Below are 27,319 nucleotides of genomic sequence, written 5' to 3'. Positions count from 1 at the left end.
TACGACTGTGTTCATTCATTTAAAGTAAACTTCCTACCTGGCAGCACCTGGTTAAAACACCAGTTCTTTAAACCTGGGATAAATACACGTTTATAAACCATCCCGCCAGGCGGTGGTGCCTCTGGTTGGCTCTGGTTTTAACTGCAGAGCCCAGAGCTGGAGGGCCCTCTCCATTGTGGAGATGAGCTTTCCTCCCTCCTTTAGAGCAGGGCGCAGCACTCAGATGCCCAAGCACACTCTGGTTCTTTCTGCATGGGACACACAGTCCCATGTGCTTGGGGGTCCTCTGTGGCAGGCCCTGCTTGTGGTCATCTCCTCCTTGTAAGCCAACTAAGCCCTCCACTGTGGGCAGGGCAAGCTCCTCTCCTCCACGTTCCCCCAGGACCTAAGGTCTCCTCACTTATCTTCTCTCCCAGCCGCAGGACACAGATTTCTACCCAAGTCCTGGTTCTGCTGCTTCCTGGATGGGCAACTCTGGGCGACCCACCAGGCTTCTCTGGATCTCAGCCGCTCCTCAGCAGAGTGGACGTGATACACACCCCGTGTGGGACTCAGGGGGTGTCTGGCTGTGAGCACTACAGCTAGAGTCCACAGGCCCTTTGTAGATACTGCTGTCCCTGCCCCTTCTTGATCCGACAAGGGCTTCCCCATTCTGTCCTGCCCAGCCCAGTATACCTCACGGGTGTGGCCTGGGCCGTGCTGAGGCCAGGCACCTGCTACATAAGTCCTTTGTGGCCTTATAAGGTACTGATTTCAGTGTCCCCTGAAGATAGATGGGGGCTCCTGTCCACTGACGTTCAGTCTCCATTTAAGCAGGGCCCCACACAGGCAGCAGGTTCCTCAGCAGAAACATGGTCTTGGGGGCTGGGGTTGGGGTTAAATCCCACTCACAGCTCACAACCATGAGAGTCTCAGGCACAGGACTTACACACTCTGAAATACCAGGCCCTGAGGTAAGAAAGGGACAAGAGCCCCATACATAGTGAGGTGCTGGGAAACACCATGTGGACCTGTGAGCATCACCACACGGTGGGGACTCATGCAGGGAGATGTGAGGGCCACACAGCAGGACACCAGGGGTGCGTGCCTGGGAGGCAGCACCTCAGTTGGAGGCCAGAGATGGCTTCTCCGAGGAGTCGCATTCACCTTAGATGAACAAACAGAAGAGGGCTCCCAGCAATGGGAACCACATGTGCAAAGGCCCTGGGGTGGGAATGCACACAGCACGTTAGGAGAGAGGGAGGATGGTGAGGCTGGAGCATGGAGGCAGGAGCAGTGGTGGCATGGCAGTGCTGGAGAGCCAGCAGAGGTCAGCTGTGCAGGGCAGGGTGCGTGGGAGAGTCTCGGCTCTATTTCAGGTGAAGGGTGCAATCAGAGGAATGACCTGACCTGATTCGCTTTTAAAGAAATTATTCTGGAACACAGGGCAAGACAGATCAGGGAGCCACGCAATGGTTGCCAGGGAAGTGCAGGTGGCGGGGGAGGGGAGAGTGGCCTCAACGACAGCCGTGGATGAGTCAGAGGGGACAGATGGTGTGGGGGCTGGGGTCAGGGGTGGGGGAAAGAGGACATGAAGATGACACCTAAGGCTTTAATCTAGGCCAGGTGGACTGTGACACCCCTGGCCAGGAGGAGGACCAGGGAAGCAGGGAGTGGGTGAGAGTGGGTGTCACGTTAGGCATGAGGTGCCAGTCCTTTGTGTGTGGAATTCAGGGGGGCAGGAGCCAGCGCTGTGAGATGGGGCAAGACCCAGGACTGGGGTGGGCATGGGGAAGCAAAAGGGGGATACAGCGCCCAGGCCTCACGCCGGCGTGTGCCACCGCCACTGTCACAGCTTGACCTACGATGGGGCCACCCTGCCACCCCACTCAGAGGAAGTGGCAGGCGGGATGGGCAAGTCAGGAGACCACAGGCCAGTGTGGCAAAGAACCAGAGTGAGACCGCCCACCTTCTCCTGGACCCTCCCTCTCTGGAAGCTCCCCCGAATGTGATGCTTTTCAGGAGGCACCCAGGACTCCTGCCCCGCATCATCCTGTCAGGCTCTGCAGAAACTCCCACCAGTCCCCACAGCTCCAGCCCCAGCCACCCGCAACAAAGGGGAGGCCTCCCTTTACCTCACCGTCGGCTCTGCCAATTGGGGAGTCCAGGACAAAGTCCGGAGGAGCAATCACGTCTACCAGGGTGACTGCATCATCTTTCAGCTGTTGGAAAACAAAGTCCATGCACTTGGCAACTGCCAGAAATTTCCATGGTGACCACTGAGCAACAGAGCCCCGGCCCAAGGGTTGCTGTGACCCACTAGCAACTGGTAACCCGAGCAGGCACACACCACGCTGTTATTAGTGTGCTATCTTTTCCCTGGCTGGGTCGCAGGTTCCTTTGGTGTGTATTTGAATACTTTCACCATGTTGTATTCACTCAATACTTCTGATGTCCGTGTTTTTCTCAACAAAGTAGGGACTGCTCATAAAGGTGGGCGCCCCACAGCTCATTAATCAGCAACTGTCTTCAGAGGTTTGTCACTAGTCCCTGACTGATCTGGGCAACTGCTGTTCCCACATAGGAAAATATGTCCAGAAAACATGTCATAAAGCACTTATGAGCACCTGGGAAAGTCATAATACTACGAAGGCTGTTCAGTTTGTAGGAGTTTTATTACTCTTCCATTCCATTATACAAATTATTATTCAATATGACAACGAGATTTATAGAAGAAGGCTCCCCCAAATTTTCTTGAAATGCAAATTTTTTCTTAAATTAACTATTATTAGATGCACGCTGTACTGCACAGAATGCTGAAATGGGAATGTGATACTATGACACGTATACTTTGCTTTTCACCCACAGTTCCCAGCTTCTTCTAACCTTCCCCTTGCTTTCTGTCTTGGAGCTGGCCATAAAGAAATTCTCTGACCCATCTTAACTGATTGTAGGTCATAAGACCCCTATTTGAGAAGGAATGCCCCATGCCCAGGTGGAAGGAATGCTGCACAGAGAGGCTGAGAAGAACCTGAGCAGACAGGCCTAACTGGGCTTCCCCACCCAGGCTATTAGGGTTGTTCAGACACTTTTTGTCCAATCACACGTCCACGTGGCTGTCCATGTTTGAATCATGCCTACGTCATGAAGCTTCCACAACCCAAGAGCACAGGGTTTGGGGAGCTTCTGGATAGCTGAACACCTGGAGGTTTCTGGAGGGTGGTGCACCTGGGGAGGGCCTGGAAGTTCCACACCCCTTCCCTATACCTTGCCCCGTGCATCTCTTCATCTGTATTCTTTGTAATAAACCAGCAAATGTAAGTATTTCCCTGAGTTCTGTGAGCTGCTCAGCAAATTAATCGAACTCAAGGAGGGGGCTGTGGGAACCCTGATTTGTAGACAGTTGGTCAGCACGGGTAAAACAACCTGGGGCTTGCCACTGGCATCAGAAGTAGGAGGGACAGTCTTGGGGTCTGATCCCTCAACTGGTGGGATCTGACGCTGTCTCTAGGTGGACAGTGTCGGAACTGAATTGGAGGTCACCAGCTAGTGTCCGTGGGAGAACTACTGGCTTGCTTGCCATTGGGGAGAAATCCTCACACATCTGGTCACAGAAGTCAGAGGTCTGTCAGCAAAGGCTTTCTGTAAAGGGCCAGGCAGTACATGCTTTCGGCGTTGCAAGCCGTGGTCTCTGGCAACCACTCATTCTGCTGTGGACGCATGAAAACATACACGTATAACACTCAAGTGGACAGCAGGATCTGGCTGAGGTTGTTACCCGGGTCCAGAGGATGGGGTGGAGCCTCTCCAACTGGTGACCAGGTCTCCCTAGAGAGGAGGAGGACTGGGCTCTGGCAGGTGGCAAGTGAAGACGCACTGTGCATGGGCACATACTGAGTAGCACACGATGCCTGCCTGCCCTAGCCGCAGCACCAGCCCCATGGCACCAAAGGGTACTGCCCCAGCGGGCATTTGAGAGCAGGGAAGCAGCTGATGCATTTTCTACAGATGGCAACGCACCACCAGGGAATGCGCACGGGAAACCCCTGCCTGTCCCGGGTTTTACCATGAAGTGAACTTAAACTGGAGGCTGAGTAACCCGAAATGCCTGAGACAAAAATTACCAACGCAGCTGTAAGAAGTGCGTGAGTGGCTTTGCTGAACATGCAGATTGCAAGACAGCCCCTAAAAGGTACTGTGCTGACATTTCTGACACATGCCTCTTTTCTTGTCATTTTCCTGTTTTTCCTAAATGCTGATGCTCACAAACGTGTGGGAAGCAAAAGTGGCATGTGTGGGCATGTGGGTGACTGTAACAGAGACTATATGACAACAGAATGGTGATCCCACTCACCTGTGAACACAGGGCCAGGATGGCGCTCTCCAGCAGTTTACCCGCTTGCTCCCCAGAGAAGTAGCCACCTGTAAGGACAGCCCTGGTTAAACTGGGTCTGTATCCTCAGTTTAGAAACACCCCCAAACAGCAACATATCCTGAAAACAGCTTTCTAAATCAGTCCTACAGGAGGCCTAACTTGTGAAAATGTCAGCATGTCCTTACTACTGCCCCCAGCCCAGCTTTGACCCCTGAAAGGAGCATGCTGGCTTGGAGCCAGGGTCTGAGACCTTTTCCCACTCAGTTCACTGGGCAGCTCATAGGCCAGGGGCTGGGAACCAGGACTCGGGCCTGGCCTCGAGGCAGGCCAAGCTCTGAGGGCTGCGAGGAGGGGTGGGCTCCAGGACTTAGGGAGACGCAGCAGGGCTGGGGAGAAAGGGTTTCCAGGCAGAGCAAAGCACACGGCACTTGGGACCATCACAGGTGAGGGTGGGGCTGGGGGCCAAGCAGGTCCACAGCACAGAGCTGTGGCATGTGGGGCACATGGGGCCCTCTAGAGCAACTGGGGGCTGGGTGGGAGACACACCCTTCAGTGTCACCACCAGCCTCCATGGCTTTCCTCGGGGGTCTTCAGAGGTCCAGGATGGTGGCCTTTTGCATGCAGGAATGCATTTGTGGCAAAACCTACCTTTGTGATGGTTTTCACTGAAAAATACTAGCCATTTACACTTTTTCTCAGACAGCCAGTCAACTTCTGCCCTGCCCTCCTCCCCCCCGGCCCCCCGTCTGCCTGGACACTCTCGTGTCTTCCTGTGTTAACCTGTGGACTCTCGAGTGTGCCTGCGTGGGGGCAACACCACCCACAAGGGAACAAAAGTTGGTTCTTGGGTGGATCTTACTCTTCACAAGCCCAGACATACACACAGTATATGGATGGATACACAGTATACCTGCAGCAGTAAAATTTCATGGAGGGTGAGGAGTGGATTAAGAAAAACATTTTTAAAATCTGCTGGTGGGGGGAGGGTAGCGATAATGAAAAAAAGGTTGAGAGACACTGGTTACCACATTCCCACCAGTCTTCCAGGAATCAGCCCAGCGCCTGCTCCTCCAGGAAGCCTTCAAAGGTTCCCAGTCTGGGCATTTCTGGGGTACAGCCCTAGCAGTCTGGGCTTGTGTCTGTCTCTGCCCCATGGAGCCCAGAGGTGTGGGCTCAGCTCTCTATAGAGCCCAGCACACTGCCTGGCAAGAGTGGGCCTTTGGGAAGTCTCTGACTTGAACTGGAAACTGACTTCACAGAGACCCCGAATGAAGGGAAACCACATCTGTGCAGTGCACCCCAGTGCTCCTCTGCCCTCTGCCCCGTGCTTGTGCTGTGGAGCTGGGCTCTTATTCATCACAGCTGCCCTCGCTGTGTTACATGCTCAGTAAGTCCCGGGGAGTGAAGCCACACAGTGCACACCAGAGCTGCAGAGATACAGCAAGAGGCCCCGACTGCTGGGGAGGTCCTGGGGAGGGCAGAGAGCCTCACCTCGGTAGAGCAAGGCTGCGTGCCGGCTGAGGGACCACAGGGCGTACAGGGCACTGAGCCGCCCGAGCACGGCCCGCAGCGAGGGTGGCACGCTGGGGTGGTGCACATGCTGGTGGAACCTCTGCACCGCGGTGAGCTCAATGAACGCCAGAGCCAGGGACCGGCAATGGTACACCTAGAAAACAAAGCACAGGGCCACTGCTGACCAGGAGAAGGCAGAGGAGTCTCAGCCATGACTCAGATCTTGCAGTGGAAGACATTATGATGAAATACGGCACACGTCCTGGGAGCACAGTGATGAGAAGTGGAGCTAAGTCCAGACAGAAAGCATCCCGAAAACACAAAGGCAAGGCCTGCAAAGGAAAGATAAACCCAGGCTGCAGTAGGCCTCGGCATCACACAATTCCAGGCCCCAGGAAACCCCATGGCCGCTCTAGGCTCAGTGCTGTCTGGAATGCAGGGTGGTACTGGCATCAAATGCCTGGGGACCTGGGGCTGCAGTGTGTGGGCATCCACCAGGAGGTGGGTCCCAGAAGACCTATGCTCCCCTGCACCTGGGAGGAAGGCCCGAGGAACAGAAGGTGCTTGGTGAGCTCCTTATGGGAACTCAGTCGATTGATTTCCACTTCTCAAGTGGCCTGGAAAGGCAGCCCTATGTATAACCTTGCTGCTGTCACAAAATGCATCCTGAGACCCACTGGACGCAGTAGCTAACAACCTGGCCCTGGAGGCCAGTAGAGCCAGCTTCCAGATCCACTTGGCTTTAATGAGTTGTGCATTGCGGGCAGCCAGCTTCATGTCCCCAAGCCCTAGTGCCTTCTTCTGTTAAGTAGGAACCTCCCAGCATTGCTGAGGGCTAGGTCAAATCTCTTGTGGGAAGCACCCGTGACAGTGGCTCTGCTATGCTCCCCCAAGAGTCGGCATACATGATGCTGCTTTGTGTGCTTCTGGGAAACGTCCAGAAAAGACCAGTCACCTGTGGGACACAGGCTCTGGGACAGACCCCCTGAACGACGTTGTCCTTGTAATCAGCAGATCTGATGACAATATTCATCAGGGTGGGCTGGGGCCCATGAAATGCCCCGCATGGTGCTGACTCTGGGGGTAGGGGAGGGGGGACAGTAGCACCTCAAATGTGGTCCTATCCCCATGGTCAAAGCTTCCCCACTGGTGCACTTGAGCTGAGAGTGCTCATGGCACCCACAGACCAGTGTGGGAGCCCCGAAGTCCCCAGAAGTTGCCCCAGTTATGGACAGGGCAGTGGGTTAGGGTTCTGCTCCAGGGCAATCTCTTGGGACAGTCTCAGCTGCCCCTCCAGGTTACTTAACTGTGCCCAGTTAGGACTGGAATGAAGCTCTTCCAGCACTGCATATAGCTAAGGATCAGCTGTCACTTTACACAGTAAGCCTAGGAACGCAACAGAAGAAAGCACACACTAGGAGTCACGGCTGGCTGGTGGGGCCAAGTCAGGAGGGGATGGCCCCAACTCCCAGCCTCCATTCTCTAAATACTGGCCCCCAAGGCCAGACTTCCCTCTCCCATGACCTCTGCCCTAGGAAAGGAGGTGAGAGGCCAGTGCCTGGTATGCTCTAATTTCTGAGAATATTTACATTTTAACAGGTAAGGGATACTCTAGGCAAAAGATGAACCCCAAATTGTCCAAGTCCAGACAGCAGTCATGCACTACAGGGGAAGAGGCAGGGCTCCAGGTCCAATCCTGGCCTGGCATAGCTGAGCCGGGAGACCTGGGGGGAAGCATTTCTGTTGGCCTCGATTTCCCTAACTCCCAAAGACAGGATGTGAAATGACACATGTATAGAGCCTAGCGCGTGGCTAGAGAAAGAAAAAACATCCTTATCTGCCTTTTGATGCACAAAAATCTCTGGAGGAATCCAAGGAACCAGAAATGGGGTTGGTCCCAGGGAGGGGCAGGGGTAGGAACTGCAAGGCTGGAGGCAGGGGTGGGAGCTGTCACCGCCCACCTCTTTATATTTACTGGTTTTTGAACACGTGAAGATGTCACCCAGCTGAAAAACTACAGAAATGCATTTTTTTTTAAAGCACCCACTATGTGTGTCTGGCTTATAGTAGGTAAAAAATAAATGGCAGTTATTACCAGCAGGAGTGAGTAGATAAAACACAAGTTAGCAGGGCCGGCCCGTGGCTCACTCAGGAGAGTGTGGTGCTGATAACACCAAGGCCACGGGTTCAGATCCCATATAGGGATGGCCGGTTGCTCACTTGGGAGAACCTGGTGCTGACAATACCAAGCCAAGGGTTAAAATCCCCTTACTGGTCATCTTTAAAAAAAAAAAAAAAAAAAAGTTAACAAATCCCTCTGACTACGTCAAAGAGTCTGCACACTTTAACAAAAACGGCCAGTAACGTCCCCCAAAAGACACAGCTGTTCACACCCTCCACTGACAGCACTGCCCACCCCAGCTGATGCTTGTCCACATGGCTTCCTCCCGGTTGTCCTGGGCCCCTGGTTCTGGGTCAGTGGCCGCCCAGCTAGCTCAGGCCGGGCTGATCATCCATGTGTAGGAAGCAACTCCTGCCTGCTGGGATGCTCTCTGTACATTACATGCTGCATGGGCTTCCAGCCTGCTGTTGTCTTCTGATTTTGTTTACAGCATCTTTTGCTAGTCAGAAGTGTAGAACTTTTATGCAGTCAAATCAGATGGTTTTCTTTTCTTTTAAAGCTTCTGAGTTTCCTGTCTTACTTAAGAAGGCTGGTCCTAAGCTGATGTCATACAAATACTCTCTGAGGTTTTCTTCACATGCCATGTTGCTGTTAGATCACCACGTGGGAAGGATCGCGCCTTCCTCAGTCCCCCTTGGTGTCCAGCCAGTGCCGAGAGAGAGCCCTGGGCTGTTGAAAACACCCCTGCAATGCTGAGCAGGCCTGGAACATGAAGCCCCCTCCAGTCATGACCTTCCCTTGAGGCCTCATGGCCGCCCTCCGTCCAGGTCCCATGCTCAGGTAGCTGTGCCTCAGCCTGTGTCTATCAGCTCCACAGCTGGACCCAGAACCTAGGGCTGCTCCTGTCCTCCTCTGCCACGGCACTCACTGAAATGCTGTGACCAAGTTCTTCAAGGCAGATCTAAAGGTGAATCATTGCTCAGACGACTGAGCTACACACTCAGGTGCTGTGAGGTCACATGCACGTGTCCAGCATGGACCAGGGCTGGAGGGGCGCTGAAGGACAGCCAGGAGGATCTATAGGGGCCTGGAGGGCAGTTCTAGGGATTTGGAAGTTGCTGGGAATGGGCCCTCCTGTGCCCACCATCGCAATGGGGGTCTTGCTTTGTCACTCAGGTGAGCCCACCTATCTCCAATTTAGAGTGACGAGTTGACAAGCAGAGGAGGAAGCACTGGCAGCTAATGGGCACCCATCAGTTTCCAAATGACCAAACCTGCGGCATTCCAGGCCAAGGTGGGTGCAGAAAGCAGCCCACGCCAGAAGGGTCACTTCAAGCTTCCTATTTTTGGTTACTATAGCCCTGAGCTAAAAGTTTTACTAAACTTTGCAATCTGCCAAATTCATCTCTTTTAAGCCATAATCCAATCCTGGTTCATTCAAGCTCTGCGGAAGCCTCTGAAAGCAGCAGCATGTCCTTCTTTCCTCATCCCCTCCTCCGGGGCAGGCGTGTCCAGCAGGTTCCCAGAGACACCAGCTTGAGCCCCCAGCAGCAACCAGTGTGGGGTCTGGAGCCTTCCAGGAGATGGGCAGATATGGGCCCAGGTTGTCAGGGGTGGCTTTGTTACTGAATATGACACAGACCTCACTCACCGATGCAGAGGAGAAAGACCAGCACCAGCCCTGAAGCTTCCCCACACTTCCTCCCCTGCAGCCTCACTGACTCCTGTCCCTACAGACATGTGGAACAGAACTGGATGCACGGCACAATCAGAGCCCTGACAAAACGAGTGTTTTTTAATGGGGTGCTTTTGCACTGTGGATTCTCAGGACACGAGACAGCCCTGTCCAAGTGTGAGAACCAAGGCACTTTCCAAAGCCAAGTATAAGCTACGCTTGGCCCATTCGCACCAAGGCCCCTTGGTGAGGGCGCCAAGACCTGAGGAAGACCAAACACAGAGCGACGATGTGGCCTTACATGAGTCACCGCCTTGCCATGCAGTGGTCAGTGGGGAGCTTTCTAGTCCCCAGGACACTGGTGTCCTGGCCACACTACATTTCCAAAGCTCTCACAACCCATTGTTCCAACTCGAATGATCACAGCTCTGGTTTATGGGTCAGATACTGCCAGGCATGGTAAATACAATATCCTCAACTTATTCCACAGCCTGCCAAGGTAGGTGTCACCATCCCTGTTTTATGGAGGAGCAAACCAAGGGGCAAAGGGGTCGAGCAATCTGCCCAAGGTCTTGAGAGCTAGAGCGTAGGGGCCTGCATCCACTAGGATGTCCAACCTCCTGAGAACACAGCAGAAGAGGAATTAGAAGCAAATAACACAAAAAGCCATGTTTAAAACAAATGCATACCTGGCAGTCATTCCTTGCTTGAAAGTCATTGCTTCCTGATCTTTTCTCTTGAGTTAATTTTTGGTAACTCTCTCGGAGCAGGTAACACACCAACCACCTGTACGCTGCCAGGGGGACTTCAGCGTGAGAAAGAGAAGGAAAAGAGAGTAACAATGGAGCATCTGACATTGCCACAAACTTACCTGGGACAGACAGCACTGCAAGTAGACTGCCTGACAAGTGAGTGTGTGAGGTGGGTCCGTCCAGCTTCACAATTAGGGAAACTGAGGCATGAGGAGGGATGGTGGCAAGGCAGGGTGGGCATGGGTGATGGCGTTTCCTGGAGGGGCTGTGAAGCTGTCCCGAACTCCACGCTGTTCTTGCAGCCACAAAGCCACCAATGGAGCCAGCACCTCTATCTACGAGCTACACATTCCTGCTCCTGCTCTCGCTTAGTCTGTGTAGAACAAGGGTGTCGCTCCCCCAGTGTCACCCAGGGTTTACATGGGCATCAGGACAACCGCCCAGCAGATGGCAGCCAAGTGGCGAGAGGAAGGGGGACTTATGCTCACTTCCCGGGCCAGGCCTCGGACCTCACAGCCTGCTGTTGAGCTGTGGAGCTGGGAGTGAACACTGGTGTCCCAGGCCTCGCCCCACACCTCTCCTCCCCACAGGTTCTAAAGGTCAGGAGGGAGAAAAGGCTGCAGACAGGGACAGGCTGCAGCAGGACGGCAGGCAGAGCAGGCAGAAGGGGCTGCAGCCCCCTTCCCTCCCCGCTTCCCCAGATGGCGGAGCCCTTCTGTGCCCAGCCCTTCCTCGTCACCACACTCAGCCAGAGCTAACTTCCCCGGCACTCCCTAGGGACTGGGCATGTCCAGCAGTGCTGCAAACAATCCCCATGAGGACACATGGGCACAGGAGACACCTGGGGCACAAGACGACAGAGTGGAGGTGGGGCCTGGGCCAGCCACGTGCTCCGAGACCACACTTTCACCCACCCGCCACCAGGCACAGAGGGTACGGCGCTGGACATAAGGGACCTGCAGGTTGCGGGGAGCAGGGAGCTCCTTTTGCTTGGCACCTACTTGTGGCTCAGAGCTCCTAAGAGGGAAGATCAGGATCTGGCCACACTAGGTCTGGGCCGAAAGACAGTCTTGAGGTTTCCTCCTAAGTCACAACGCTCAGTTCTCTGGGAAGAAGAAACCACATTTGTGGGCTCCTGTTTCCCGCTGTTATATCCATTAACCCTCACAGCACAATGGAGAAGCCCATTAAAAACCAAACAAAATTGTTTCACAGGCTCAGAGATGTCAAGCAGCTTGCCCAAGGTCACACAGCTACCAGGAAGGAGAGCTGGGATGGAAGTCAGGCTCCCCTGGCTCACCAGGCAGGGATGAAACCCGAAGCTTCCTCTGCACAGCTGTTCTCAGGGAGCCAAGTGAGGCAGGCGGAGGGGACCTGGGATGAGGCCTCCCTGTCACCCCAAGTCCTGCCAGGTATAATGTATTGTAATGGTGGCCCCTATAAGATCTGCCCGTATTCTTATCCCCAGAACCTGTGAATGTAACCTTATTTGGGAAAAGGTCTTTACGGATGTGATTAACTTAAGGGTATCAAGGTAAGGGCATCCTGGATTAATGAAGGTCCTGGGCCCTAAACCCAATGACAAGTGTCCTTACAAAAGAAAAGGAGAAGACACAGAGGAGAAGGCCATGTGACAACAGAGGCAGACACTGGAGCAATGTGGCCACCAGCCAAGGAGTCACTAGGAGATGGAAGAGGCAGGAACCCTCCCCTCGAAGTTCAGGAGGGAGCACGACCCTGTGATGCCTTGATTTTGGATTTCCGCCTCCCAACTGTGAGAGAACACGTGTCTGTTGTTTTTAGCACCCCACGTAAGCTACTGTGTTATGGCAGCCCGGGGATGCTGATATCCCAGATGGCCCAGTGGTCATTCTTGAGCCTTAAATGCTGCCCTTCAGGATGTCACCTGAAAAAGCCAGGCCGACTTTTCAAAACCAGTGCTGACAGCAAGGGGCTGTGTGACCACTGCCTATCCTGGGAGTCTCTGCAACTCTGCTGCTTTCTAAACTCTTCCCAGCAGGATCGATCATCATGAACGTAATGAGAGGTGGACGGTGCAGAGAGACATATTTTCCATGATTTATTTATACAGTAACAAAACCCCAGGAAATAGCCCAGGCCAGTATTGCCTGTGCTAATTCCTTTTAACCACACGGGCCCCTGCAGTCCAACAACACATCAGCGCCAGCTCGACTTCCCTCCTGGCCCGAGCAGGGCCGTTCTCAAATACTGTCCTAGGAGGTGTCCCGCTGCTGTGGACGCTTCTCAGCAATCTTAACAGAGTTTTCCAAGCTATTTCCACACCCGGATTTAACCCACGATGCTTCATGCCAATGACTAGTTTAGATTTTGCTTTGTTTTTCAAATGAGAAACATGCTTGATAAATGAGTTATGACTACGCAGCATTTTTCTTTAGAAACTCCACTTTTAGCTCTTAATTTCTCATGAGAAAATAGTATCATGTCATTTTGGTGTGTTCACATGGAGGGAAGATTCCCACAAGTATGTGAAAGCACACGCGAGAAACAATGAGAGGTTAGTTTCATGTGTGTAATCTCGAGTTCATTTGAAAGTGAAAAATTACCAACGAAACAATTTGTGTGGGAAAATTGTCACCATCTGATAGTAAATTCTGTTGTGAGAAACGAGGTTGCTAAGGGCCCAAGAATAAACACACGCTATTTCAACAAATTTGCCAAGACTTTGCCGGAATCCTGGGTCTCAAATGGCCCTTTGACGTATCACACCAGAGGATGCCCGGGGGCTCCCTGTCTGCAGCCCATGGTCCTGTGTCTGGCTCTTTCCTGTTCACTCCAGCTGCTGCTGTCACTGCCCTCCGTCACTTCAGTGCTTCTGCCCTGCCAGGCCTCTGATTCTAGAGGCTTCTGCACACCTCAACTCGACAGATCCAAACCTGAACTCCTGTATCACCAGCACCTCCCACCCATTCAGTTGGGCTCCCTGCACCTCCCTACCACCTCGCCTCCCACACTGGCTCTGCCTGACCTGAGGCTTGCTCTGTGATCTCCAAGTTCAGTCTCCCTCTGCATCGGCCCTCCTAAAGCAGGGCTCCGACTGAGGCACACCCTGGACAGCACAGCCTGAATGACCAACCCCAACTCCTCAGCCAGCACACAGGCCCCAGCTCCACACCCTGCCTACTTCTCCAACCACACACCTCCCCATACTCCGGTGCTCCCCAATGCACCACATGGACCCTCTGAGACCCACCAGGGCAGACCTCTCCTGTGTCTCTGGGGCCCAAAGGAATGCTCATGGGGGGACCTCACCACACGGCAGCCAGCCCCACTGAGGTTGCACCATGGGCCAGGCCCCTATCAGGCACAGCACAAGGGTGACGGCATTTCTTCCCCTCTATTGTGCAGAAGGGAGACTGAGGCTCAGAGAAATTAAAGCATGGCCAAGGGTCATGTTGTTTGGGGAGGTGCTGACCTAGAAGCCTGAGCTCCCAACCTCTGGGAACACTGTCTGTATGATCTCACATGACCCCCTGCCCACACATGGCCCATGTGACCTCATGTCTGCATCTCGTGACCTTGCTGCCCCATGCATATACACATCTGCCCAAGCAATAAACCCTGCAATTACTTATTAGTGAGAATGAGCCAACAAAAGATAAGAACAGCCCTGGCATTATTAAGCAACAGTGCAGACCCTCACGTGCATGGAACCATTTGTGAAACACATCTCCACACACACGTCTCCCCCAAAATCAGAGGAACTAAGTAGAAAGCAACGCCTGCCCCTCCTCTCTCCAAATAAGCATGTTATTCCCTCAAGGATTAGGATCATGGGCTTGTGCTCCTGGCCTCCCAAACAGGCAGGTGCAATCCTGCAATAGGCTGCCTCTCTCCAGTCCTGCAGGATGTGACGGACATAAGTCATTTGTGTAATTTTTACCAAAGATCCAGAAAACAGGGAGGCTGTACCATCAGCCCCAAGATCCAGGATGTGGTGACCACATGCCCTCAAGATTCAGGGGCTGCCAGGCTGTGAGCCCTCCTGTGCATGAACAGTGCCAGTCAGTACTCAGTGCCACGCCACTTTCACCCAGTAAGTGTCACTTGCGTGTTTTCCTCCAGAAAATGATTTCACTTTGGTGGATCTTGAGAAATGAGGGCACCCTCAGGAAAACCAGATGGCACTGTCTGGGAGCTCTTCCTGATGCTGGCACATGAGGCTGCTTCTGTACTCGCTGTCTCAGAGAGGGAAGGCAGCAGAGTGTGGGGCTGCACGAAGACGCTGAGGAACACTGGAGTCCTCATTGTGATTTTACGATCAGTGACGATTTTAGGGAAAAGCTGTGGCTGAGTCGAAGTTATTACAATGATCAGGTCATTTTCTAGTACTTTCTGTAGCAATGGTCGGGAAGCTCAGAAATCGAAGAGCAACCACCAGACACAGATCTTCAAGTGTGTCCCCAATTCCTAGTCACATTTCAAAAAGGCAGATAGGGAACGGTAAGGTTAGGTGTTGTTAGGAAAACTAACAGCGTGGTGACTAAGGAGAAATCCAGCATCTCCTGGGTGGTGGAGGTGATGGAGGAAGGGAGGCTGGGAGCTCAGCCAGCCTGGGTTTGCTCTTGCCTCAGCCACTGCTCCTGTTCTCTGCTGAGGTTTCCTCTCCCATAAAACATGCATGAGGACACAGCTGTAATGACAGCACACACTCAGAGCAGTGGCTGCTCCTGCAATGGTGACATGGTGCCTGAGGCCCAGAACACACCTTCCCACTTGCTCTTGTGCTCCACATAAGGAAACCCCGCCCCCCAGCAGATGCTCACGCTCTGGTCTCCTGAATGCAAATCCAGTGCCATCCTCCACCTCCAGTTCTGCTAAATGGCATTCGGTAGGATATAAGGCACATGGAAGGCGATTCCTGTCTAAACCCTAAAGCCACACGATGGCTGTGTGTTTAAATTAACCAATCGTCTGTAGTTACTAAGCACTTGTTTGGTGCCAAGCGCTGGGCTGAGTGCTTTATATGCATTAACTCATCCACCTGCACGAAACCTCATGAGGTAGATACTATTACTGTCCCCATGCTGCAGACAAGGAAACTGAGGCAGGAGGTGTAAATGACTTGCCCAAAGTCCCACAGCTGCCAGGTGGAGAGGCAGGATCAAGTGAAGGTGGCCTGGTGGGAAGCCTGACACCTCACTCCCAGGGGAGGTGGGCTACTTTTCCATTTCTTGGGTGTCTTGCTGGAACAGTCAGTTTCTTCCTGGGCCACCAGGGCACAGGCATCAGGACCATCTCCAGCCTTTCTCATGCATAAACCCACAAGAATAAGTCCTAAGACCCTTGGAAATAGGTGTTTTGCTGGCAAAGTGAAGAATGCTCACTAAATACAAATGAACAAGGTAGTGATGATACTGACTGATGTTTCTCCTGTCCCTTAAAGCTTTGACCACAGAGAGAGCATGATGGCTGTGGGAGGAGGGCATCTCCTTTAGAAGCTGTTAAAGCCAGGGTGGGCGTGGAGGTGGAGCGGCAGCTCTAACCGTGCTCTTTGTCACGTCTCATCCAATTCCTTCCCAGGATGTGTAGGGAGTTGTAATGGAAGGTCCTGGGCTTTGCAGTCCGACAGGCTCGGGTCTGAATCTTGGCCCAGCGGTTAGCCCCTAGATCTCCCTGGGCCTGAGCGGCCAGAGCCTGCAGTGACTTAGAGCACACGGGAGGCAGCCCCTCACGGCAGCTCCTCCCCTGGCCCCCAGTCACTCGGCCTCCCAATCACATCCCATCTGTCCCCTCTCCATCCACTGCTAGCACCCTGTCCCAGCCACCATCTTTCATCTTGAACTATTTCCCACTGAGCAGCCAGAATAGCCATTTTTCTTCCAGAGTAACATTTTAAAAACATGACTCATCAGAACACGGAGCAAATGCAGACCAGGGCAGCTGCTCTCTGCTTATCATCCAGCAGCTTTGTGTGGCACTGGAACGAAATCCAAGCTCCTGCCAGAGCTCAGGCTCTCGCTCGGCCTGGCTGCCTCCTCCTGAACACCCTTTCCTCAGCCTCCCCATGGCTACCCCGTTCCTTCCACTGAGACCACAGCTGAAAGGCCACTTCCAGAGAAAGGAAGGCTCTCCCTGGCCACACTCCACGACACCAGGCTGGGCTGCATCTCTGCAGAGTCCTGCTCCCCTACAACGCAGGTCCATGATGTACTTGTGTGTTCCTCATGTGTTCCCGTCTCCCCTCTAGGGTGTACCACAGGCACATGGGTCTGTCACCACTGCCTCCTCAGCACATGGCACTGCAGACTGAGAGCTTATGAGCATTTGGGGAGTTAACAAGTCAACAACCTGAGAGCAATGACTCTCTGTAGAAAGAACCCGAGGCCCAAGACCAAGGATAGTGTGCAAAAAAGCAGGCTTTGCTTTTGATGCTGCTGCCCGGGCCAGCATCCCATCCCACCCCACCTCCCCGAGGACAGAGCTTGTGTCCGCGGCCCCCTGGCATGCACTGCAGGAGCTTCTCTGGAGGCCAGCTCTGTGCTGGGTCCTGGGACGTGGGTCCCAAACAGATAATCATACCAAAGGGAGATGAGCATGGAGACCAGGGTGTGGACCACAGCTGAGCCTGGGCCACAGGGGCTGAGAGGAGGCTGTATGGGAGGGCGTGGAGGGGGGGATGTAACCTAATTGTGAAGTTTGAAGAGTGGGCAGGGGGCATGGCAAGTTTTCCACTGTAAGGGCCCCACACCAGGGAGGTTTCAGGATAGGGAGTAGGCACCTACCACCTCAGCTCTGGAGCCAGGCACAGAGAGGTGCTCGCAGAATGAGTAGCACATGGATGTGCAAATAGACAAGCTGTACTCAGGGGCCTCCACTGCCACGGCCTCCACTGCTACGGTCACCCCAGCTGTAACCCACAAAGCCCCGCCCCATGGCACAGTACATTTCCTGGTGGTAGTGACGAGAAAGTGAAAAAGCCGGGGAGACCCTCTGCCTACGCGACCAAGGGGAAGGCATATTTACCTGCAGATTCCAAGCAGTCTGCAACACTGGAGCCCATGAACCTCTGGCCGAGGATGTCAGGATAGGCTTCCAGAAAGTCCACAGTCTTCAGGGGGCTTTCAAAGCACGCTCCATCTAGGATGCACGTTCCAGTGACTTTGGAGTCATATAGGGGAACCCAAAACCACGGAGGGTCCCAGAGGGCAGGGCCAGCCCGCAAGCCTGGGTCTATCTTTGCACACCACCCCCTCACCTTAGCCCATTCCTGGAAGTTAGTCAGTCACTATCTCATAACATTTTTCCCTTCCTGCAAACATAGGGTACATCCTAATGGAAGAGTGAAATCAGTGGGGGACAAGAAAATCCACTCACCCTAGCTGAGTCTAGGGGCTGCCCGCTGAGCATGCAGAGGGAGCCTCACCTTGGACCCGGCGTGCCAGGAGGCCCAGCAAATAGTTGCTGGTCTGCTGCAGCAGGACATTGTTGTCACCTTCGTATGTGCAGTTTGGATCGTTGTCATTTCTGAGGTCACCCAACCGGTTCACTGCAATGAAGCCACGGCATCATCACCATTTAAGATGCGTATTTGAGAAATACCCTACCTCTATGTGAGAGGTTAGAGTCCCACGACCAGAGATGAAGCACGTACAAAAGAAAAATGGGAGATGTCTTCAGACATTTGAAATTTCTTTGTAAAAAGAACTTGTTAAGTTGCAGAAGGAAGAAGGGCAGCCCCTGAAGCATCGGCTCCCCTGGAAACCTCCCCATCTCTGTCAGGGACCCGAGGAATCCCAACGCCACCCCTTCACTAGCAGGGTGCCCTCTTAACTCTACATCCCAGTTTTTCCATCTTTGACATAAGAATATCACAGGGACCACCACGAGTTGTGGGCAAGGTAAACAGGAGGCTCCCGAGACCCTCGGCCCTGCACCGGCCAGCAGTGAGAGCTCAGGAAACGTTCCTGCCACTCCTCCTCACTGTTACCATCACGCCCTGCAGGGTTGTCTGGCACAGCCTTCCCAATGTGGGGTCCCTGACAGAGATGGGCAGGTTTCCAGGGGAGTCTACGGCCTCAGGGTCTGCCCCTCCTCCTTCTGCAACTTAACGAGCTCTTTTTACACAAGAAATTTCAAGTACCTGGGGATAACTTCCATTTTTCTTTTGTCACTCTTGCCAATTAAATAACCCAATTCCTTCATATATTTTATGTGAAGCTTTGTGGAACCTCAACCACTCGGATCTTCCTCCTCTGAAGGAACATGCTCTCTGAATGTAAAGCTGGGGCGATAGGAGCCCGCAGGGAAGCAGGGGCATGTCCACATGCACGTGCTGCTGCCGACGGAGACCAAGAGGGTGCAGGACGCCCTGCTGCAGCCACACTGCCAGTGGCCTGTGATCACCTCGAATCTGATCACTTCCCCCAACTTGCTGCCAAATCACATCGCCCCCATGCCGTAATTAAGCCACTGAACATGAAGAGCTGGGAGAGGCCTTAGAAGAAAAATCTTCAATTGATATTTTAAACCTAGATAAAGGCCTTTACTTTTTTTTTTTTTTTTTTTTTAATTTGCAGCTGGCTGGTACAGGGATCCAAACCCTTGACCCTGCTGTTACAAGACTGTGCTCTAAACAGCGGCCACTAACCATCCAGCCAAGGCCTTTACATTTTTCCCTGCTGACTTCAGTCTTAATCTCAGCCCAACGTCTGTACACACAGTGAATCCTGACTCAGTCATTTCTGCTGTCTGCAGTGCTGCAAGATTCAATTTCCTTGTTCCACTTAAAGCCAGAACAAAGCTAAACTACATACAGCATCTCCATGGGGTATAACAACACATACAAACTACCAAGAGCATCGCACTGAGGACAAAACACGTAAGAGTAACGTATGTACAGCCATGGCTACCCACATGTCAGTAAGCAACAAAGAAACAGTGTGGAGGGGGATGAGCAGAGTGTACACACCATTCACCCCATGCCGGCGCAGGCACGTGCCAGAACAGCTTCTGGGACAGATGGTCACCAAGAGCACACAACTACCTAGATTGTCACCAGAACGTTCACAAACCCGGTGAAAGGCTCTTGTAAGTCAGTAAGGTTTTTGCCAATTCTTGTGGCTGTTTTGAGTGTGTATATGGCCTTCTTACAACAGCCAGTTTTTACCAGTCAATTATTTAAAAGTAGCACAGGGAAGTTTTGCTGGTAAGCTGCAAATAATGATGATGATGATAATAATTCTAACAACAATAGCAGATAAAATGTATTGTTCATGTGCTACATGTCACATCCTGTGCTAACGCTCCATATGCATTGATCTGCAAACACCTCCATTGTGGTCATACTATTATTACCTCCATTTTAAAGATAAGGAAATTGAGGCACAGTTACAATGCTGGAGACAGAGCCAGGATTTGGTCCTGGGCTGCGGGTTGCACCCTTTCTTAAACAACAGTCAATGTCAATAAAAGTAACTCTTTTTTTCCCTAAACTTAAGAATTTTCTGTCAGAATAAAATGTGGTGCTAGTTTACTACCAAGTCATTAACTAGAAAGTGACAGTGACAAGTGATAACCTACTTTCTGTTCTGGTTTTTAGTGGACTCATTCAAACAGTTTCTCCATACTTCATCATTGTGCCCAAATTTTTACAGAGAAACATCAGGCATCAGAAAGCAATGGGATCTGTCTAGGGCAGGGGTTGGCAAACTTGTTCTGTAAAGGGCCAGAGGGTAAATATTTTAGGCTTTGCAAGCCACATGGTCTCTGTTGTGACTACTCAACTCCACTGCTGCACTACAGAAACAGCCAGAGAAAATGTGTGAATGAATGGGCATAGCTGTGTTCCAATAAGACTTTATTTACAAAAACAAGTGGTGGGCTGGATTTGGCCCACAGCTGCAGTGTGCCATCCCCTGGTCTAGAGTCAAACGGCAGGAGACTGCCCCACATTTCTCCAAAACCTACTGGCCAGGTAGCCGTGTCCTCCACACGCCTCCCGGCACTCCTGGATTCCTTGCTGGGCGGTCCACGAGGCCAGGGGCTTGCCAGCCGATGCCAGGGCATGGATTTCACGTCCGAGCTCTGCCTTTGGGTGAAGGAATACGACAAGAACAGGTGAAAAGAGAATTCCCACACCAAAGGTCAGGGGCCAGGTTCAGCACCAGCATCTAAGGACTACGGCCCCTCCAGTCTAATCCAAGATACCCAACGATTACAGAATAAGAAAACACAGTTCTAATTTTTTTTACAAAAAGGGATATATCGGAGGGGACACCCTGTGGTACCCTCAGACAATTTAACAGCAATGAAAACAAATGGGCCACAGCTCTGTAGAGTAAATCAATCTCAGGCAGCCAGCATGGATCACAGAAACAGCCATCAGAAGAATATGCACCGTGACTCGCTTTGCATGAAGTTCACAATGTAGAAGTGAACGATATGCTGCTGAAGGTTGCAGTCATTTGTGGCAATACTACAAAGCAAGGCAAGGGAATGAGAATCAGTACTGGAGACGGTGCTTCCCTCTAACGAGAGAGGGAGGGCTGGGATCAGCCAGTTCACGGAAGTTGTGAGAGGTGACAGTCCTCTGCCTGGGTGCTCACCTCACCTTCCCTTGAGCCTTACACACGCTTTATAACTATTCTTTCGCTCCTACTTGATATCTAATAAAAACAATTAAAAGAAAGAGACACACACACTTGCTAAATACAAGGACCCATTTTACCGTGTTTTTAACTTCAAATAAGGGGCTGCATTTTGGTCCTACTGTGCTTGGGTAGAACTGCTGAGTTTCAGAAGAACAAAGCATGATTGCGCCTTGTATTGTTATTAGCAGGAGAACAATGCAGATGCCAGCTGACAGAGGCTATAGTGACTCAGGCCCAGGGAAAGACATGTTTAACCCTTCATCTCTCAGAAACACTCCCTCAGTGGACCTCATTAGACCTCTGTCTTAGCCTGTAACAGATCCTGTCAGTCATTCCTATGTCATCCTTGCCTCTGGACTCCTGAATGTTTATGAGAATATCCCAAACCAGGCTAATTTGACATGCGCTTTTTAGGATCTTGTACATAACCCCAATCTGTAGCATTTCTAATCTGTTTTCTTTTGATTCACGTTTTACTCCCACTCAGGGGGCAGCACAAGGGGGTTATGGAAAAACAACCTGTAAACCATCTACAAAGAAATTAGCAACAGACTTTGGTCTGTGGAGCGGTGGATCTCAGAGGACTTGCACGCTCATTTCTGGCACAAAGCCTTAACTGTCAACTCAAATCCCTTCAGCGGGACTCAGACCTTTGTACAGTTGTTTATGAAAGAATCAGAACCATGAAATCTACTGACAGGCTGGTAATGTGGATTTTGCAAAACCGTCATGTTCTAAGAGGGAGAACAATGGCTGGGCTCACAGACTGGAATTAGGAGTCATGTCAGCACATCCTTGAGAAACGGGAACATGGCCACATGCCCAAACCCTTCTGATCACTGTGCGAGCCAAGAGCGCCAGGGGTGGGAAGAGCCCAAGGGATGGGTGAAATTTAAACAAAATGCTGCGGACAAAGTGAATGACACCTCACCTGTCTGGCACCATGGCCTCCCCCCAGAAGGCCCTGCTGAAGCTCCACCAGGTCCAGGAAGAGTGATTTGGAGAAGTGGTCTAAGGCGTACGCAGCCGCCAGATAAGGAAGCAAGCGCCACTGCTGGAATGAACAAGACACCTGCGTGAACACATCCCCGTGGTGACATGAGAGTAAGGAGGAGGAGGAATGGTGTCCAGGCCATGCGTTCCACACATGCTCAAGATCCTCCATGCGTCTTCCGGCATGGTGAGAACCTTCACCCTGACGTGCTGTCCCATCATGACTTTCACCCGCTGCCCAGATGGATGAGCTCAGCACAGCTCCCTGAACATCCTCCTCCACAGCTGTCCCATCCAAGCAGTCACAGGAACAGACTGCAAATAAGAACAATGACCTGATGGGCCAACTCTGCCCGGCTCACGACTGACTGGTAGACAGCACGCAGTTCCCGGGCCCATAAGGGACGGGCAAGCAGCCCTGAGCCAGATGGGGATACTGAGGTGCACATAGACCTAGGAGCTCCTCAGAGAGCAGGGAACGTGTCTTTTTCTCCTTTGCATACCCAGCAGCTGGCATGGGACAGGGCACATCGACTGTTGGATGGACGGGTGGGGTGTGGGGGGGATAAGCCTGAAAGGAACCTGGGGAACCATGCCACCAACACGTCCAACATTACTGAGTGCTGAGTGTGAGACGCTGTGCCAGCTACTTTCATGTACTGACCTATGCAGTCCCTACAACCCCCCTAGGAAGAAGTCCAATTTACAAACAAGAAAATCAGAGCACAGAGAGGTTAAGAACATTGCCCAAGGGCACAGAGCCAGTCGGGGTGGACCTGGAGTTCTGAGCCTGAGCATTGTGGCTCCAGTGGGCTCTCTTAACCAAAGAGCTACCCTAGGCGCCCAGAGCAGAGAGATGCACTGTGACCACACAGAACACAGGAACAGTGGGGGACCTGGTAGGGAGGGTGCTTCACAGGTGTAAACCAGGACACTTTCTCCCAGCGTACTTACTTATTAAAACAGGTTCACAGCCATAGTAAAAGAAATGTTCAAAGGAACAACTGCGATTCTGTTACAACTTGCACAACCTTTTTTCACTCTAACGTGTCTTTGTTTATGCACAGCTTGGCCCCAAATCGGGGCCAGACTTAACACCTGAACAGCGACTGGAGTCTCGTACCTGATCCTCAGCTCCCCATCTGTGAACCAGGAATAATAATCCCAAACCACCTGTCTGCGAAGACCAAACACGTAGCATGGACAGGAGGGCTCGACCACACAAAAGCACTACAGGAACGTCTGCTGTGATAGCAATGTATCCCCTTTCTGTGCAGTAATGCTCATGCATTTCTGTGTTGCTGTTGGGCTGCATCCTGGCCACACCCATGGCTGCCCAACTCTGAGAACAAGCATCCCTCCTACTGTCCTAAGTGCCATTACAATGAACAGGGCTGCACACTCAGCTGCTGCTTCTTAAAAATGATTTCCTTGGAATCATTTCTTAGTGATGGGATGAATGAGTCAGAGAACATACCCTGGACATGCAACACCACCACCTGCCAAAGCCTGGACCTGTACCTGTGGCAGGTGCACACACCTGCCTTTCCAGAGCCTCACCAGATTTGCTTCTGTCTATTTTCCTTACTTTGGCTACTTCATATATACTCTTTTTTAATTAAAAACCATTTACTCTCTCTGCCTGAGATGCTGCACTCCTGCTAACTGTCCTGTTAACTGCCTTAAGAGCTTTGATCAACTCCCAGTAACCAAACTGCAACTATTTAAAAGAACTATATTTGCACTATAATAAAAAGGAAATGAAATAATACTTGAAAAACCTGTACCTGCATTTGATACTCAAGCACCGGTATCTCCTCCTTGTCTGTGGGTCCAAACTGGCGCCGAGTGGCTGAGAAACGCAGCGCTATGGATACGGCCAGTTTTAAGTTAACGATGGACATGCCCATGATGGAGACCCGCCCAAAGGACAAGTTGCTCAGGGAAGCTCCGAAGCGCTGCCTGGCATCCTAGGGAAGACAAGCAGAGGATGAGCACAGCCAGAGCACCAGGACTGCCTCAGAGGAAGTGGCATCAAGATGAAGGCACACTCCTTTACTCATTCAGTGTGGCCAGGTGCCACCTGCCCAGGCCCAGCCCCAGACACCCAGACCTCCAGGTACAACACGGTGTGGCAGGGCTAAGCTGAAGGCAGGTACAGTTGTCATTAGTGAATCGTGGATGGGATCGGTGGGCACCCAGAGGAGGGGACACCCAACCATCCAAGGAAGGGGTGCCCCAAGCAAAGGGAATGGCAGGACACAGCACCATGCAAGAGAGCACCCTCTTTGAGGACCTGCAAACTGGCCTCCTGGAGGTGCCCAGGCCCTGCCTTTAACCTTGGCGCGAGCCAGAAACTGCTTGTACAGCCAGGTGGGGAAGTCTGAGGACTAAGATTCCATTTGCGGCTCCAACACTCAATTGATAAAATGCATTCCCTTTATCCTCATTCCCCTGTGAAATCCTCTGTCCCTATCAAAGGTGGCCATTCTCAGGGGTTTGCTAGAGATCTTTCGTTCTCTGTGTTCCTTCGTGCGCATCTAGTTTTCACCTTCTGTTCTGTCCCTCACCACAGGCGTCACCATTTCCACAGCGGCTTGTCTCTAAGGTCCGTCACTGATGCTGTGCGAACATCTAATCCACAAGTCTTACCCAACTGTCTGACCATCCTCACCTCCCATACCTGTAGCTGCTCCTCCCAGGTTCGTTTCTTTTATTATTTGAGCCCTTCTTCCAAAACACTGGTATGTGCATAGCAGCCTTCCAAAACTGGGGATGCCTAGAACATTCATCACGCCCTCACACAGGGATGGCAGCTTTGTTGGATTTAATAATGTATGTTTGGGGCTGGCTGGTTAGCTCAGTTGTTTAGAGGTGATGCTGACAACACCAAGGTCCAGCCACCAAAAAGAAAAATATTAATTAAAAATACATGTTTCAAGTTATTTTTCCTCAGTAGTGTAAAATATTTCACTGTGTTCTTGTGTTCAGTGCTGTGCTTGTGAAATCTGAAGTTAAAGTGATTTTTATTCCACTGGACTCAGATCTGGAAAATTTCATAACTTTCTCTTTGAAATTCTTAAATTTCTCTAATGCGTCCGTCCGGGTATATAAGCTTTCCCTGATTTTCCCTCTCTGGCACTCCTGGGTCCCTCCATTGAAGGTCTTCCTCCTCTAACATAGAGACACTACTCTCCGTTGTTTTCTACACTGTCTCTTCCTCACTTTCTTTAGTCCTTTTCTGCCTTCCGAGGGCCACGTCCAGTCTCTAGCTTGTCCTCCCGTGATGTTCACCCCCTCTGCTGTGTCCTTTCCTTCAGCTATTGCACTTGTGCATTAGTTAATTCCTTTTGCATGGACATGACCTCATTTTAGGTGCCTTCTTATTTCACGTTGCTCATTTCTCCCTTTCCTCCTTACATGTATTTGTGGCACTCATTTTAAGTGCCTGCTCTCTGCTGCCATCAGGTGACCTACGCTGTCTGGGGAGCATTCTTCCCAAGGGCACATCCTTGGACACAGCCATCCTGGCTGTAAGTTCGTGACTGTGAGTTCACCTGGGCCATCTCTGCCAGGGCCACACCGTCATCTCCCCAGTACCCTCTGTGAATTGAACGGGGAGTGAGTCCTGGACACCAGAGAACCCTGTTTGTCACTCCCATTTGTGGACAGTTCACCAGGTGACCCCTCCCTTTCAAGCCCTCAGGGAAACAGCACCAAAAGGGGGCAGTCTCCTCACTGGAACCCTGAGGGCAGGTGGTTGCCCATGGGCAGCTAGCCAGCTGCATCAGTTCTCAGGCCCAGCCCCTGGACAACAGCACCGGGGATGTGGCTGACCCAAGAGTCCCCTTCCTAGTCGGGGGCATCGGAACCTGACCCAAGACAAGGGTGCCACAGCCAAGCCCGCTCGTGTGGCAAGGAAGGTGTCTAGGATGCCCTGCACACAAACATCCCTGCCAGAAATGCCATACCTTAAAGGGGGTGACGTAGGTGCCCTCAGGGGTGACATCTCCAGTTCGGTTCAGGAGGTTCTGGCGAGGAATTCGAACCTTGTGGAACATGGCGAATCTGAGCAGGAGAAGTGCAGGGCTTCCGTTAAACAGAGATTTCTGCCCTGGGCTTTTCTCCCCTCCCCCAAGGGCAGCTTAAAAGGTGACATAGTCCCCAAAGACAAAGAAAATAGCAGCGAGCACACAACTGGACATGGAAGTTTGACAAATTTTTTCCATCCAAAAAATAGGTTAGAAATAAAAGAGGTGCATGTGTGGTAGGTCATATGTGACATGAAGTTGGCCATATGTGGACGATTATTGAAGTCAAGTTCCCCATTTCCACTGGCCACAACGTGCACTCCTTAAGGACATGCTGGGGAGAATGGCCTTGGCAGGGCTGAGTGTTCACTGCCGTGTCAACAGAAAAGACGGGAGCCGTGTTGCTAAGGACTGGAATCTCTGACTCCCATACCTCCATCTCAAACCACAATCTACAACATGATGTGGTGAAAGCTGAAAACTAAGGTTTTCAAACATTCAAGTCAGACAAGAGACCTGAGTTATGATATAGTGCTCCAAAGGTCAGCAAATTCATTTCTTTTGAACAGCAGAGAATAGGATTATATACACATCATTATGGATCATTATGTATTAATAATCAAAGATATTTTTTATGGTTGTCAAGTCAGGATACCTTACTTCACAATAGTCTAGTGAGCAAGGTTATACAAAGTTATAAATGTTACATAAACTGTGCAAAAATAAAAACCCTTAAAAATATCAATATATCAATAGTTCCTATAGTAACTTATCTGATTACTAAGATCACTTGCAATGCCACAGAGAAGATTCTTTTACCAAATCACGGAGGCATCATTTTTTAAGAACAGCCACACGAGCTGGCGAAAGAGGAACCCCTGCCAGAAAAGGGAAGGGGCTCTGCCTCCACTGCATCTGCTCTTCCTTTAATCCCAGCTTGTGGATGGCACCCCCGGTCACCCATCCTGAGTCACCTCTGCCCTGTGCTGCATCTTGACTCAGTCTCCCCCTCCCCTTCCCCACCCAGCCCTCATCTATTCTCATCTGATTTACATCAACAATTACCTTACTGGCTGCTTCCAGACTCCACCTCTTTGGCTCGCCCTCCACACGGGAGCAGAGGTCTTCCCAAACTGCCATGCCCTGCCTGAGACTGTTCAACCCTCACAACCACGGAATCTAAACCCTGCAGGAAAACACGCGTGTCCCCCTCCTGTCCTCTGCCCACTCCTCCAACAGCTGCTCCCCT

General features: G+C 51.8%; 1 protein-coding gene across 2 annotated transcripts in view; it reads right to left on the bottom strand.

The window, feature by feature from the left end:
• ACOX3 (acyl-CoA oxidase 3, pristanoyl) overlaps positions 1 to 27,319 on the bottom strand; it is a 48,306-nt gene that overhangs the window by 5,626 nt on the left and 15,361 nt on the right. Inside the window, exons 8-17 of one of the 2 annotated variants that reach the window (XM_063108157.1) lie at positions 26,011 to 26,107; positions 23,827 to 24,009; positions 21,978 to 22,100; positions 20,364 to 20,484; positions 17,821 to 17,943; positions 17,421 to 17,534; positions 10,353 to 10,468; positions 5,846 to 6,020; positions 4,334 to 4,401; positions 2,115 to 2,201 (exon numbers count right to left, since the gene is read on the bottom strand). In XM_063108157.1, coding sequence (XP_062964227.1) covers positions 2,115 to 2,201; positions 4,334 to 4,401; positions 5,846 to 6,020; positions 10,353 to 10,468; positions 17,421 to 17,534; positions 17,821 to 17,943; positions 20,364 to 20,484; positions 21,978 to 22,100; positions 23,827 to 24,009; positions 26,011 to 26,107 — 1,207 coding nt within the window. The remainder of the gene's footprint in view (positions 1 to 2,114; positions 2,202 to 4,333; positions 4,402 to 5,845; positions 6,021 to 10,352; positions 10,469 to 17,420; positions 17,535 to 17,820; positions 17,944 to 20,363; positions 20,485 to 21,977; positions 22,101 to 23,826; positions 24,010 to 26,010; positions 26,108 to 27,319) is intronic. The other variant, XM_063108158.1, reaches the window with a different exon arrangement.

This window comes from Cynocephalus volans, chromosome 9 (genome assembly GCF_027409185.1).
Source record: "Cynocephalus volans isolate mCynVol1 chromosome 9, mCynVol1.pri, whole genome shotgun sequence".
Lineage (NCBI taxonomy): Eukaryota > Metazoa > Chordata > Mammalia > Dermoptera > Cynocephalidae > Cynocephalus > Cynocephalus volans.
Note: the sequence above shows the minus strand (reverse complement) of the source record. Positions and strands in the feature narration are given on the sequence as shown.